The sequence below is a fragment of the Osmerus mordax genome, chromosome 15 (genome assembly GCF_038355195.1).
Source record: "Osmerus mordax isolate fOsmMor3 chromosome 15, fOsmMor3.pri, whole genome shotgun sequence".
Lineage (NCBI taxonomy): Eukaryota > Metazoa > Chordata > Actinopteri > Osmeriformes > Osmeridae > Osmerus > Osmerus mordax.
In genome coordinates, this window is record NC_090064.1 from 15030960 (window position 1) to 15045987 (window position 15028).

Here is a 15028-nt window from a genome sequence, read left to right on the forward strand (position 1 = left end):
TGAGACAGCACTATGTGATGCAAGTCATCGAAGGAACGGGATCTGAATCGAGCGCATGATTTCAGAAATGTGTCATCCAAGACTCACCTAGAATTTGCAGAAGAAAGCCATCTCAGGTCTGGTCCTCACCTGGGTGAAACAAAAGGTATGTTTTCATAGAACATTATACCACAATGAACATGATGTGAAACCTTATCACGCGGAACCAAGTTAGTCTGTCGAGGTGGCATTTTACTTTTTTTTTTTTTACCCACAGGGTCGCCCTCCGTGACCTTTACCAGCTATTTGCGCAACGAACCGATCATCTTTATGCAGCGGTGGCTATACCGATTATAACCATTATAATAGGCTACATAACATGTTGTTTATAATGTTTGACACGTTAAGTCTACGTTAAAGCATCAACTAGTAAAATAAAACTGTTTTTGTTTTGGTCAATTTATCGTGTAGTAGGCCTAGTAGATTCAACATCCACTGGTCAAATGTTTGCCCGTCTCACGTGCATATTCTCGGGACATAGAATAAAGTGAATGCATCCACTGAATGAGTGAATGCATGAGTTAATTGAGCTGAGTTGTATACAAAGTCATTGGCCCAACCATGGGGTGGCTTCTGGGGCTAGAGCCCCGAATCTTTTAGGTAAAAATATGTATTGTCATTTTCAGAAAATATAACATTGAGTCTAACGTAATGTTTGTATTACATAAAGCTCCAAAGCTATTTTGCGCTCAAATTAATGCCAACATATTTCGCTCGCGTGCTACCTGTGGAAGTCCGTCTCTGCTCAGATAAAAAAAAACTTGACTAGGTACTAGGTTGGGCTAAGCCCCTAATGTTTACAACGTGTACATGCTTTAACAACAAGTCACTTCATATTCAGTGAATTGTCTTGTATATGATACTCGATGGGAGTTGCCTTGGCTACAGTTTCTCCTGGGTAGCAGGGCAGGATAAACCCGTTTGTACCTAACGCGGTACGGTTTACCATTGTGATCCTAAGCATCCGTTGGTGACATTTGTAGCTAGAGCTATAGAAGACAGACACATAACCAAAAACAATGACACTGAAATGATGCAGGACCCTTTACCCTGTTGTAGTATACCCTAAGTCTGTATGTGCACCTTAGCAAACCAGACAACATGTTTGGAGTGGCCAAAAAACAGCATCCTTACATGGATATAACTGTGATTTGTCATCTGTTATCTGTATGTACCCTTCCAATACAGCCTGTGTTGAAGTTGAAGCCGTGGAAATGGACCAAGTGTCCAGAACAGGGATTGGAAGTGATTTCACAGACGAGACTGCATCTATAGGGGATTTCAGATCGAGCTCCGATGAAGATGAGGTCAAATGTCTTTCTATTACCATCTATCAGACATTCGCAAACATACTCACAAACTATTTGAAGTACACACAGTGCAGATACAGCCTCTCTTAAACTTACACTGATTTACTCCTTTGCTTTAACACACCCAAAACTCACACACATCTAAACTTTGCTGCCCCCTAGTGATGTCCATATAAGCAGTTACTCTGCAGCACATGAAAGTATTTCATCACATCCAAGTAAAAACACTCAAACATCATTAAGATTCTGTCGTTTTTTTGTTGAACATTTGCTTGAATACAGATTCTCAACATGATCTTATTTGGGATATAGATGTTATAATTTTCACTGAATATAAACAATTAAAAATAATAATGGATAAAACCCTGCAGGTATCTAATTTATAAAATGTATAGTTGTCCGTTTGTGTTATGTCGACCTGTTCTTCTGAAACTCAATCTGAGTTTATCTGTGTGTTTGTTGTCTGTTGTCACTCAGGTGTCCGATCCTCAGGGGCAGTGTCTAGCATCTCCCCAGGTCCCGCCCCCGACCTACAAACAGAGGTCTGATGAATTCAAGAAGCTCTTCAAAGAGCTGCAGGAGTCAGAACGACTTATATTGGGTCAGTTACCCGGTGGATCTCTGCACCTTACAGTAGCTTTCTCCGCTCTTTGTGCATTTAAACGCCGGACAGGATATCCTGCCGCTTCCTTACTTTGGCTTTAGGGGATCTGTATCTAAAACTTTGTCTAATCTGTTCCCCAGACTACCCGTGCGCCCTGCAGAGAGACATTCTACTGCAAGGACGGCTTTACCTGTCTGAGAACTGCCTCTGCTTCTACAGCAATGTGTTCAGGGGAACAAAGGTGAGAATAAACAGTGCAGAGGATGTGGGAGGGAGGGAGGGATCGATGAGCCATTATGAGGAAGTATGTATTCTGAATGCTTGAATACATTCTAAGGTGTGTGTGTGTGTCTTCTGGAGAAAGAGTGTGTGTTAGTGTTCTAAATGTGTGCATTTTCTAGAATGTCTCTGAGTAAACAAAAGCGTGGGTTGTATTAATGAACCTGCTGGTTGTGATCTATGGCCATGTTATAGATCATGTTAACTCTGAGAGACATAACCTCCATGTTATAGATCATGTTAACTCTGAGAGACATAACCTCCATGTTGTAGATCATGTTAACTCTGAGAGACATAACCTCCATGTTATAGATCATGTTAACTCTGAGGGACATAACCTCCATGAGCAGAGAGAAGACAGCCAGACTCATTCCTAACGCCATCCAGGTCTGCACCGAGACAGAAAAGGTACACCAAACCTCAGCTAACTATTCAGGAAGTTGTTTCTGTAAGTCACCACAGCTAATTCCTCGTTTGATTAACTCACTTGGCAATAAACCTGATTCGGATACTGTCAAGATTGCCTGTTCAAAGGGCATCTACACAAACAAATATTTTTATTTCAAGATGCTAGGCGTGTCACTTTGATACTAATTAACTAGTCTGTGTTTTTGGTTTTCCCTGCAGCTCTTCTTTACCTCCTTTTCAGCAAGAGAGAAAAGTTACCAGGGTGTGTTCCGCATGTGGCAAAACACTCTGATGGACAAGGTAAGGCACTGATCAGATGTGCTGACATGACACTGAATCGAATCCGTGCCAAAAAATCCACCACACCCGGGGAAAATTGCACTTCAGAGCATTGTTCCTGATTTGTGGTGTCGTTTAGTCTGTATCACAGATATATAGGTTTCAGTGTGAGCTGGAACCCATGAATAGTATTGCCTAACTACATACAATCTAGCTGTCCTGCATTTTTATAGATCAGGTTCAAATATTTGAACAGGAATGGTACTAAAGCTATCCGATCTACAGTAGCATCGCCATAGCAGCCCATCCCTGTAAGATGTTTACATCTCAAACGATAGCTCTAGCATCCCTATTATGAGGACCTAATATTCACAAGGCAGACTGTTCTTTTATTTATTTATTCTGAATTCCATTGCATTGATCCCATGCAAAATTGTTGCAACTGCCTGGGTACGTTTTGAGTATGACAACCGGTGCTGTTCCATGTGACCTGTCTTGTGCACCGCTATTAGGACTGTGACTTTACCCTGCTAACTGGTCTTATCTAATCAACCCTAAGTACACACCGTGCTTACATCTGGCTACAGTCCGATTCTGAAAGGCCTTTAGTTCCAGTCTTTCGGACTGAGCAGGACTGCCTAACAGGGTTGAGTGATACGCCTACTGTAGGTTATGTGATACCAGCCTTGGCGACTTGGTAATTATACGTAAAGGTTTCATCGTTTTATGATCTCACCTTCGTGATTTGCATGGATATTGCTCTTGACAACCGTGCTAGTAGGTCATGCTCCTAGGACTGTGAGCCTAGGGAATCCAGCTATAACGCAAACAACTCCATACGAAAGACTGGGGCAGTAGGGAAGTTCAATGACCCCCTTCAAGGCGTGACGGGAGAGCTCATTTGCATAAACGTGAAGCGGTGTCAGGCGCGGAGACTAAGTTTTGGTTTCAACAACCGGTATTTTGCTTAAACATAAATTCAACTTTATTGAATTATAATGTCAGTTTTAGTCACAACTGAATGGGACCCGAAGTATGTTTGCGTATTAGCGGTTACCTGTCTCGATATAAATGGGAGGAGCTCTCTCTAATTGTTGGGGCTGAAACGAAGTTGCATTGGAGGAACGCATGAGGACTTCCTTATTGCAGGTTGTCATAGTTCACAGTCCAGCGAACTCCGAGGATAGTGAAAAACTGAGGTAGTGAGAAAACGAGCACTGAAAAGTAAGTGTACCAAACTTTGTTTTAAATTATTATTATAATACTGTACTGACTAGTACGAAATTTGGTAGCAGCAAGTTACTGAGATCACAATTCCCTCCAGCCGTATGTTACTGGATTGAACACATCGTGCCCAGGCTTGTTTGTTTTGCTGCTTTTTCTGGCGTTGAATAAGCCACGGACTTAACTGATGATAGCAGAGTGGAGTGGTCAAGCTAACTTGGAAAAAAAAACAAATCTGGTAATATAAATAGAAAGTCTATAGCCTGACTTTCTCGTTGCCTGGTGTAGAGCTAAAAGCTGTTATCGCGGTATTGTTTTGTTGCTCTCGGCAGGCTTGTAGCCTAATGCATTTGAAAAGCAATCTCCACGCAGTCGAGTTTGGCGTCGAATAACTTGTGAGATTTCGGAAAACAAGACATCGTTTGCGAGCACCTGCGCATGGAGTGTTTATGCGGTTAATCAAAAGTGCCATTGACTTCTTTCATAGTTTCTACTGTGCTCTCCTAGCCCCTGACGAGTGGAGAACTGTGGCAGATGGTAAAGCAGCACTATGGAAATGATCTTGGCCTGAGCCATGAAGAGATGGACAGCCTACAAGTAGCGTCAGAATCAACACCACAGCATAGGTAAGAACAAGCATGCTTAGCCTACTCTATGTCTTTGTTTACTGAAATGCCATGCCTGATTTGCCAATATCTCCCTGTGCAGCCTAACCATGAGACCGAGTGTGGAGGAGAACTTAGGCCGTCTGGAGAGAATGCCCTCCGTACGTCTACATCAGGTGGAGCAAGAGCCCCTCCAGACATCCACCCCCCAAGGAGAGGACATGCCCTTCCCCCTCACCCTAAGCCCCAACTCTGGCAGCATGGTACAAGCTCCAGTCTGTGTCTGTCCATTTCGTGCATTCGTGATGACGGCTTCTGATATTGATGTTTTTTTTCTTTTTCTGCGCTTCTGTCTTTCCACGTGTGTCCAGCAGGAAGACTCTCGTGGGACCAGCCCTTCCCATCAACGCAGCCGCAGTCCGGCGCTAAACAGGCTCGCTCCAGAAAGGGTCTCCAAGCGCTCCTCCCTCTCTTTGGACCTCAATGCCAACCTCGACGGCTTATCTGAGCAAAGCGGGTCAGAGAGTGGTCCTGAGGAGGGTGAGAATCAAACCAACCTGCTGCCTCAGTAAAGCTGCATTGGCCATTACAATCAATACATATTTCTGTTGGTCTCTCGCCCTCTCTGTCTCTCTCTTTCTCTGTCTCTCTCCCTCTCTCTCTGTATCTCTCTGTCTCTCGCCCTCTCTTTCTCTGTCTCTCGCCCTCTCTTTCTCTGTCTGTCTCTCTCCCTCTCTCTCTCTGTCTCTCTCCCTCTCTCTGTCTCTGTCAGACCTTGTAGAGGAGCGAGCGTTTGTGACGCAGGAGCAGGGTCGGATGTACGTGAACCGGGTCTTCCACTTCAGCGCTGAGAAGATGTTCGAGCTGCTCTTCTCAGACTCTCCATTCATGCGCAGGTTCATGAAGGCCAGGAAGATCACGAGTGAGTTTAACCTTTCGCCTCCCTCGAAGTATCCTCCCATATTGCTACATAACCCTGGAAAATACCTTGTATCCAGTCATTTAACAGAAAATCAAGCCGATTCATGAATGACGTAAATCAGATACAAAAAAAGTGAAAAGTGCCTTTTTAGTGTTTTTAGTGACCTTGGTCACAGTCAGTTGGTTTGTAAATCCATGGTTTGGTAACCTAGGTAACCTCTGTGTGTCGTCTCCAGATTCAAGGCTAAACCCGTGGGAGCGAGAAGCTTCTGGTGCCATGAAGAGGAACCTCAACTACACCATCACCATCAACAACCCTCTGATTGGAAAGTTCTCCACCGCCACAGAGAACCAGGTGTGTGTGTGTGTGTGTGTGTGTGTGTGTGTGTGTGTGTGTGTGTGTGTGTGTGTGTGTGTGTGTGTGTGTGTGTGTGTGTGTGTGTGTGTGTGTGTGTGTGTGTGTGTGTGTGTGTGTGTGTGTGTGTGTGTGTGTGTGTGTGTGTGTGTGTGTGTGTGTGTGTGTGTGTGTGTGTGTGTGTGTGTGTGTGTGTGTGTGTGTGTGTGTGTGTGTGTGTGTGTGTGTGTGTGTGTGTGTGTGTGTGTGTGTGGGGGGGGGGGGGGGGTTCTAACTTCAGAGCAGCAGGGATGAGGAGTAGATTTGTTTGCGTGAAAGTAAACTTTGAGTATGATTTGCGGATGTACCTGTGTGTGGGGAGTCAGGTGGCTGAGCGGTGAGGGAAGCGGGCTAGTAATCCGAAGGTTGCCAGTTCGATTCCCGGTCATGCCAACTGATGTTGTGTCCTTGGGCAAGGCACTTCACCCTACTTGCCTCGGGGGAATGTCCCTGTACTTACTGTAAGTCGCTCTGGATAAGAGCGTCTGCTAAATGACTAAATGTAAATGTAATGTGTTGTAATGAGTGCCCTGCTGGTCAGACCCTTTACAAAGAGTCCAGGGAGGGCCATTACTATCTGGTCAATGCCGAGGTCTACACGCATGACGTGCCATACCACGACTACTTCTACACACAGAATCAATACTGTATCATTCGCAACTCCAAGCGGAAGTGTCGTCTGAGGTGAGGAACATTTAATTTAATGTTACAGCACATGCTTGCTCGCTGGCTAGCTCTGCGTTTTTATTGTCTAGAAAGGCAGTATGTATTTAATTGAGATGTTTTGTATTTAGGATCGACACCGATGTGAAGTACAGGAAGGAACCGTGGAGTTTGGTTAAGTCTTTCATCACCAAAAACTCCTGGAGTGGTCTGGAAGATTACTTTAAACACCTGGGTGAGTAGCACAAAGTGGGTGAGAGTCCATTTTTGTTTGCTACTCTTGCGTTAATTCGGGGTTACTGTAAGCAACCTGATTCTAAAGGACATCCTTTTCCACAACAGTTGTTCTCAACATTGAGTTACCCATTAACCAGAGTACTGTTTGTGTACGTCAGTCCTAATGTCTCAATGCACTGCGTGACCTTGAACCCACAAGTCTTTGCCGACTCACTCTCACACAATTCATTCATCTGCTCCAACATGTCTCGTTTGCTCTGTGACGTGGTCAGAGTCGGAGCTGCTGAAGGAGGATGCGGAGCTAAACCAGGCCGGGGGGGATGCTGGGAAGGCTGGAGGTCTCCGGCGGAGGCGGCGAGCATACAGCCGGACCCTGCCCGGGCACATGAAGCCCAGCAAGCAGTACGGGATGGACCCTGATCACCACAGAGAAGGGGGCATGGGTAAGTCTCTTACACTGCCTGTACAGTATTCACTTCATGTAAATCACCAGGAGATCTAGACTTAATCTGTGAATCACACACCAACTGGAGGGATTATTCTGGGGACGAAACGGGGCATTTCAAGCATTTGTGTACATGTTGTTGACCTGGGTCAGTTTTAATGACTGCTCTCTTTTGCTGTGTTTCAGGGCCGATGGATATAAAGGATCAACAAAGGTGGAACATTACCACCATTGTTGCTGGGATGAGTGTCATGTAAGTCAACAAAATTGGAACAAAAGACAGGTTAACGCGATCTTGATCTGAGACTAGAGTGCCCAGACAGGTTTATCCACTTGTTCCTGTAAACCTGGTGTGAGAGAGAGCGAGAGAGAGAGAAAAAAAATTACACTTCATACTGAGACAGCAATTTCGCATTATTAAATCCCCCCCCCCCCCCCAACAGCTTTTACACTGTGTTGTTGTGCTTCAGTGTGTTTTCATAATCTAAGCACAGTGTGTCCTGTCGACCCCTGCAGCCTGCTGATTCTGACGGTACTGAACCTGGGGCTGTTCTTCAAGCTGTGGGCCATGGAGGACGTGGCTCACCGCATGTTCCTCAGCACCAAGAACCGTCTGAGGGAGAGGAGCGAGGCCAGGTAGCCCAGCCTCTCTAACCCCTCTCCTCTCCTCACCATCAGGGTTGGCTCCAAGGGGGGGGGGGGGGAAGAATGCTGTCTCCCCACCCCATTATTTTAGCAAAACGTTTCCATAACAGCTGTATACAAAATGCCCCTTTGTAGAAACCAAATGCCCCCCCCCATCTGATTCATTCTGGAGCCGAGCCTGCTCACCATTCTCCTGTCTGAGGACTGGTCCTCTGCTCCTGGGTGGATTAGAGGGGGTCAGATGGCTGAGCGGTTAGGGAATTGGGCTATTAATCAGAAGGTTGCCGGTTCAATGTCTGGCTGTGCCAAATGAAGTTGTGTCCTTGGGCAAGGCAGTTCACCTAACTTGCCTCAGGGGGAATGTCCCTGTACTTACTGTGAGTCGCTCTGGATAAGAGTGTCTGCTAAATAACAAAAAATAATAATTACACAGGTTTTCTAAATCAGCGTTCTGTGTGTTGTCTCTGCCTGCTCTGTGCCCCAGTTTGGCTCCAGACTTTGGCGCCAGGCCGCCCACTCCTCACAGGACGAAAGAGGAGAACCAGCTGATGAAAGCCGTCTTACAGGACTCTATCAACCTGTTGGAACAGGTGTGTGCATGTGTCTACCCTTATTTGACACAGAAATCTCACCAACACTCATAACGTTCATAATTCAATACTCTGTGTCCTTAAAATAAAAAAAACAGCGCTGTGTCGCTGGGTAAGACCGTGCTAGCTACAGACTGCACTGTTGTCCTTGCCCTACATAGGCACTCTGATATTGCTGTGAAAAGATGCTCCAGAATGAGATCTGCATGTGCTTCTCTTAATGCTGACTCTGCTCTCCCTTTCCCCAGCTCCGCGGCTCCCTAGTCCTACTCCAGCAGAACTTTGCCTTAGCCAACAGAACGGCAACGCCCCCACAGTGACACCAGCGCACCTTGTGGTCACAGGACACCATTTTTGACTGAGGTGTGCCTCCGGGGGCTATACCTAAAAGACTATCTAGGAACAGACTCCTGGGAAGTTGTCGTAGCCTTGTTTTCAGCATCACTGCGACAACATCCTGTCACTAAGGCCTGGGAGTCCCAGGGCCGTTCTCTGGTACCAGGTGTTTGTGGATGTTTTCAAATGCTCTGACTGCCGGTGTTGTTGCCATGTAAGGTGAAGGTTCCAGAACCATTTCCAACATGGAGGAATGATGGGTGGAGAATTATTTTGTCATGTCGGTTCAGATAAGTTATTATGTTCACAGTTATGTTTTTCCCTTATATGTGGATACTGGATTCTCCTATGCTGTCTGAGATGGTAATCTGCTATAGGCCTCTCAACTAGTGAGCGTGCAAATGGCAGTTAAAACATTTTTCTCTGGAGCTAAGGTCAGGACCTATAAAATGTGTACAAACTTGTAGAAAATTACTATTTAATAATTTTTTAATTTGACATTTTGCACAATTTGCTTTCTTATTGTCAGAATGAATTTCAATTTCATTTTGGTAACCGAGTGTGGATTTCTTCTACTTTTGTAGAAAATGTATGTATTTTTATTACATTTTTCCTTCTACAGACTTATTTAAATTGTATCTGGTTTGTGGTTTTGCAGCTGGTTTGTGATGAACATTAGACCATTTGAATATATAAAAAAACACTCAGGAGCCTTTCAGTCAGGTTTAGTTAGTAATTTTTTAATAAGGTTTTATTTTAATAAGGTTTTATTTGAAGATTTTAGATCAGTGACTGAGTTGTACGTTATAATGCAATCCAAAACAGTGTAACACCACACATTAGTGTCAAGGCAAGCCACGGTTCATCTTAGAAGTTAATTCTTTTGATCTCTGATCTTAAAAAAAAGAGACGGTACCCTGAGGGAAGCACCTACTTCTCCTGAAACACTTATATATTTAACACGGTTCGATCGAGAATACGTTTTGGGAGTTCTGCCTCTACACAGGTGCCTTTTTGGTTCTGTCGATGTTGATTTAAGAACATGGTTGTTCAGTGTCTGTTGTCCTGTACATCGGTTGTTTCTGTAGGTGTTGTTGGACATTGAGTTTTCACTGTCAATTGGGTTTTTACTGTTGCTTGTACATTTGGCCTACGAATATGTAATGTTATGAATAAAGAAACACTTTCTTGACACAGGCTTGTTATTGTACTTTCAAATGTGTTCATCCGGCTGGGATAAGCGTGACCATCCTCTTACTTCACCCAAATGGTGATCTATTCGGCTCTCCAAAAACAACGCAGCGCACATAGACCTAGTCGATTTTCCTCATATCTACTGGTTTGCTCTTTCTCGACGTTGTCAGGAGGTTACGTAGTCGCATATAGCCTAATGTGTGTATATATATATTATTATGCAATATAGCAGACAGGGTAGAGGTGTTCTAGTAACTTCCACATTAGTGACGTGTGGAAGAGTCACCGTCCAGCGAATGCGTCCAGGCAGCGACAGCCCAGACAGCTCGAGCTCACCGGGTGGACGGAATCCACCGAAAACTGCGTCAATCGAAATCAATGGATTTTCAACAGTATCAACATATAACTAGTCTGTTCTGCAGGTAGTACATTTTATATTGTCTACTTTCATTCGTTTTGCGGTTGGACGTTAGCGGCGAGGGTTGGTTTCAGTCTGTTTTTGTTTTTCAAGGAAGTAGAAAATCGCATACAGTTGAAATGAATCATTGTGCCGCCTTTTGAACTGGAACAGTGCATCTTAAATGTTGCAGTATATGCCGATGTTTGATGATCTAGAGTAGACTAGAGGACGAGGTTAAATGTAGTAAGATAAACGGAAATATCCTGCTTCTTCTTCAAGCAACAGGCTACTTAACTTTCAGAACAGTGTAGCATTGTCTCAAGTTACATCCAGGAAGGCTTTACATAGCCTCAAGCACAATTGTACAGCATTATCAACTTAACAAGATGACATGTTATGTAGTTACATTAACTGTACAAGTCACAGTTGAGTAATTTAAGGAATATATTTTGTGAACAATACTGCATGCCCATAGGGTACCCTACTGAATTTCCTATCGCTTGGAAGTAGGCCAACTTGAGAAAATGTTATTTAGCTGTTAGGGTTTACTTTTAATATGTATTTGAATGTTTTGGAAATATCCTAATACATATTCAAAGAATATTATGTTTCTTTCTGTGACTATAACCTCTCCTACACTTTTTAAAACCTGTTTTTATTTGTCTCCCTTTCCTCTCCCATCTGTTATTCTACAAGCCAGGGACCTAGAGATGGTGATCACTAAAATGAGTCATTGGTTGGTGAATCACTGGGGACACATTAACCTTACTTATGATTGAGAGCATACAGGGGAATGGGGGTACACTAGAAAATTACCGGTTGCGTCACTACTGAATGCTTAAGCAAAATATTCCTGACATTTTTCTGAGTAATGTGACATTTACATCTGAAAGCTACCTGGAATAATCAAGAGCTGGCATCTGATTTGGCGCTGCAAATAGAAACTCTGTTTCCAATGTCGTTATTGCCTGCACTGGTCATTAAGTGGAGTGAATTCATCATAAGAGAATGGACTCCATACACCTTCTCTTTCTCTCATTCTGTTTTTATCTCTCTTTTTCTCAACACACACACACACACTAATGGTAACGAAGCCCTCTGTTAATTCCCAGGAGACTGAACATCTTCAGTACGGCCGTGACATCATTAACTGGCTGACGGGCTGTCCGTCATGAAGAAACGAGCCAAATCGACCAATAAGGTGCTGGAGGAGGAGGAGTCTCTGTGCTGCTGTGAGTATGTGGACAGACATGGGAGGCGGAGCCACGTGGCAGCCTGCTGTTGTGAGTGTGACGACCTGGATGAGGCCTGTGACAGGTGAGGGACATCTTAGATTCACCCATTTATCATGTTTGGTCGACCTGGCAATGGGCGCCGCTTTGATGGATAGCACATGCACTCCGTATCACGGTGATTGATTGCTCTGTGATAGGTTGCGCTCTGAGTAACCTTCAAGGCTCCAACTTATCCTTTGCAATATATGCCTCCCAAATGACAAAATATGAATAGCCCAGTAAAATGATGGAACTTGATGATGAGTCCTATCAACTTTTCCAACTTTTGTAAACATACTCTTGATTTTCTATTGCTTTCTCCGATGGGCTTGGGAAAAAATGTGCTTTTGGGTTCAGCTTCAGTGTTCCTAATGATTCAGAATTCTTTCTTTATCTTCTTTCTTTATCTTCTTTCTTTATCTTCTTTCTTTATCTTCTTTCTTTATCTTCCTTCAGATGGTTAAAGAAGGAGCCTCAGAAGCCGGACTCCATGTCCCGTCTGATCAACACCGTCTCCGACCGTGTTCGTGTTCCCTGGCTGTGGGGCGGAGCCAGGCGGGCGGACCTGTCTGTGGTCCCGCCTCTCGTGTTACTTCCTGTCTTCCTGCACCTGGCAGCCCTTCACCCGTTGCTGGGGGTGATAGTACTGACTGCCCTGCCGGTACTGGTGTTGTGGTACTACTACATCACCCACCACAAGAAGGGCCGCACCCTCTTCTTCCTAAGCCTGGCGCTGTTCTCCCTGGCCTACATGTACTTCCTGTTTTTCACGGAGGTGTACTGGCGAGGGGACACGGGGCCATTCCAGCTGGGGGTGGTGACTCTGGGGGTGGCCCTCACGCTGGTGGCCCTGCACCACACCAAGAGACAGCCAGGCTACGTACGGCCCAGCCCCGCCCAAACACACAGCACGGTGACCTATCACAGCCCTCCGCCGGACAGAGATCCGGCCCTCAACGGAGCTCATGAGGTCGTGATAGCCCATCGGGCGGGGTCGTCCGAGCTGCCCGAGGAGGAGATGAAGCAGAAGGAGGGGGGGCCGGGGGGGCAGGGGGGCTGGTGCTCCGTCTGCAGGCTGCTCCGCCCTCCCAGGGCGGGCCACTGCAGGATCTGTGGGCTCTGCGTCTTGAGGATGGACCACCACTGTGTCTGGTGGGTCAGACTTGAACCGTCTACCTCCTTCACTTCCTTACTGCTGTTTACAGGCAGCGGTATAGCTGCAGGCTTTACTGTGGGAAGTTAATGTAATGTTGACTGCTCCGGTCTGGCCTGTATGACTCTAGGATCAAACAATTTTTAACTGTGTCTAAACTATTAGTAACTGTATGTTAAAAATAGACTGAAAGTAACCGTTGCATGAATCACTACAATTGTTCAAAGCGCAGTGCTGTGTGTGTATAACCTAGGGTCTCAGTACAGTGTTCTGTCTTGTCTATACGTGTGTGTGTGTCATGTCCGTCAATGCTGATGGCAGGATAAACAACTGTGTGGGACAGGCCAATCATCACAGCTTCCTGCTGACGCTCCTCCTCTTCCTGTTGACCTCTCTGTACGGGGTCAGCCTGGTACTGCAAAGCGTGTGTCCGCGACAGAACGTCCTGACCGCCTTGCTCTACTGCCCTGGGGTCTACAACCAATACAGGTACATCCACAGTTACACACACACACACATATCCCTACCCAGATGAAAATAGGCCAGTTTACTGGAGATCAATAGTGAGTAAAATACCCAATGGCACACTGCCAGATTGCCTCTTAAGAATCTCCAGAGAACACGTAATATGTAACTGATCCTTGTAATTGCTTCAGCGTCATTTAAAGCATGGATATTTTTAGATGGCTCTAGATTATCGTAGTAGTCAGTGTGGGCTGATTGAGATTGAAATTTAGTCTTCAAGTGATTATGATTATGACCTGTCAACAGAGCTTATTTATCATACTGTTGACTCAATCAGCCTTGTCCTCTTGTGATGTATGTTCTAGTTACTCTATTATTCTGGAACCTTCTCTCCAAGCAAGCAACATACAGAATTACATTAACATGTGGACTGATTTAAAATATTCAACCACGTCCTATTCTATGAGGAAATGAAGAAATAGATGAGGAAAACAGATGTGTGTAGGATGATGATGAATGTATGTGTGTGTATGTGTGGTGTGTGTCCTGTTTGCAGCTCTGCGCTGTGCTTCACCTGTGCCTGGTACAGTAGCATGGTGACAGGAGGGATGCTGCACCTGCTGGTCCTCCAGCTGCTGAACGTCAGCTCCAACGTGACAGAACGGGAGGCCCGCATGGCCCTGAGGGACAACACGGCTCGCAGGCATCTCTGGGGCCTCGTCGTGGACACCGGGGTCTACTCCCGTGGTTTCCGCAGCAACTGGGTGGAGTTTCTAACCATGAGCCACCTCCCGCCCTCCACCAGCCATACTGACTTGGTCTAGAGAAGTGTGACCGGAGTAATTATAGGACTGGACCTTTTTTTGAGCTGTTGTTGCAGTTCTGATTTTCACCACAGGGTGGCAGCATGGCAGCATAGCAGGGATGACAGTCCACTCTCCTCCAGCTTGGCCAGACCGCCCGTACAGCTACACCACACGAGACACTATAGGCTAAGGCCAGGCCAACACTGTCTTGTGAAGAATAGCCAACACGTCTGTCCGTGACCTTGAACCATACGACAACAGACCATAATGATCTGCCACCGGTTACAGGAATGACTGACACCTGCAATCTCCAGCCTCCATCTTTGTCTGTCCTACTGACCTTTTCCTCTCATCTCCCCGCACCGTTCACCTATCTCTCCATCGATCTCTCCATCTTCCACACACCAGCTCCTCATCATTCATGGCCACATTCCTTCTCCCTGAGTTCTGGGTGCCTTGTTAGGTTTGTGACCAAAAATGGAGCCCTAGGGCTCTTTGGAAGACTGATTAATGCTCCTGCATGAAGGAGTAGCTGAGTATTTCCATGTGAAGTTTGTGCTCTCATCAGAAATAAACAGGTTGTGTGTTTTCGTCACAAACAGAATCACATTGATTGACCTCTGTAGAAGCGGTTTGTTCTGGGTGATTTGTGTTTTGAAAGTGTGTGGTTGCATTAAACATGAAGGAGAGAACAAAAGGCTAAACAAACAAAGTGTAATTATGTTTTAGGCTCTCAGGGTTTTCAAACTGAATTAGA

At 45.3% G+C, this 15028-nt stretch overlaps 2 protein-coding genes across 5 annotated transcripts; both read left to right on the top strand.

The window, feature by feature from the left end:
* Positions 1–5: 5 nt before the first annotated feature.
* On the top strand, positions 6–10171 carry gramd1c (GRAM domain containing 1c). 2 transcript variants are annotated; one of them, XM_067251592.1, is made up of 18 exons: positions 6–145; positions 1228–1346; positions 1827–1950; positions 2094–2194; positions 2545–2640; positions 2860–2940; positions 4651–4769; positions 4852–5011; positions 5120–5288; positions 5521–5670; positions 5906–6024; positions 6605–6747; positions 6858–6961; positions 7236–7406; positions 7595–7661; positions 7925–8044; positions 8538–8643; positions 8892–10171. In XM_067251592.1, exons 2-18 carry the CDS (start codon positions 1254–1256, stop codon positions 8961–8963), a joined length of 1995 nt encoding a protein of 664 aa, XP_067107693.1. In that variant the 5' UTR covers positions 6–145; positions 1228–1253; the 3' UTR covers positions 8964–10171. The 2 variants fall into 2 exon arrangements, with proteins under 2 accessions (XP_067107693.1, XP_067107694.1); XM_067251593.1 differs by having other exon boundaries at positions 5123–5288.
* A 293-nt stretch (positions 10172–10464) lies between these two features.
* zdhhc23b (zinc finger DHHC-type palmitoyltransferase 23b) lies at positions 10465–14997 on the top strand. 3 transcript variants are annotated; one of them, XM_067251664.1, is made up of 6 exons: positions 10477–10595; positions 11270–11309; positions 11686–11890; positions 12304–12999; positions 13322–13489; positions 14022–14997. In XM_067251664.1, exons 3-6 carry the CDS (start codon positions 11745–11747, stop codon positions 14287–14289), a joined length of 1278 nt encoding a protein of 425 aa, XP_067107765.1. In that variant the 5' UTR covers positions 10477–10595; positions 11270–11309; positions 11686–11744; the 3' UTR covers positions 14290–14997. The 3 variants fall into 3 exon arrangements, with proteins under 3 accessions (XP_067107764.1, XP_067107765.1, XP_067107766.1); XM_067251665.1 differs by having other exon boundaries at positions 10500–10595; positions 11274–11309; XM_067251663.1 differs by lacking the exon at positions 11270–11309 and having other exon boundaries at positions 10465–10595.
* The last annotated feature ends 31 nt before the right edge of the window (positions 14998–15028 follow it).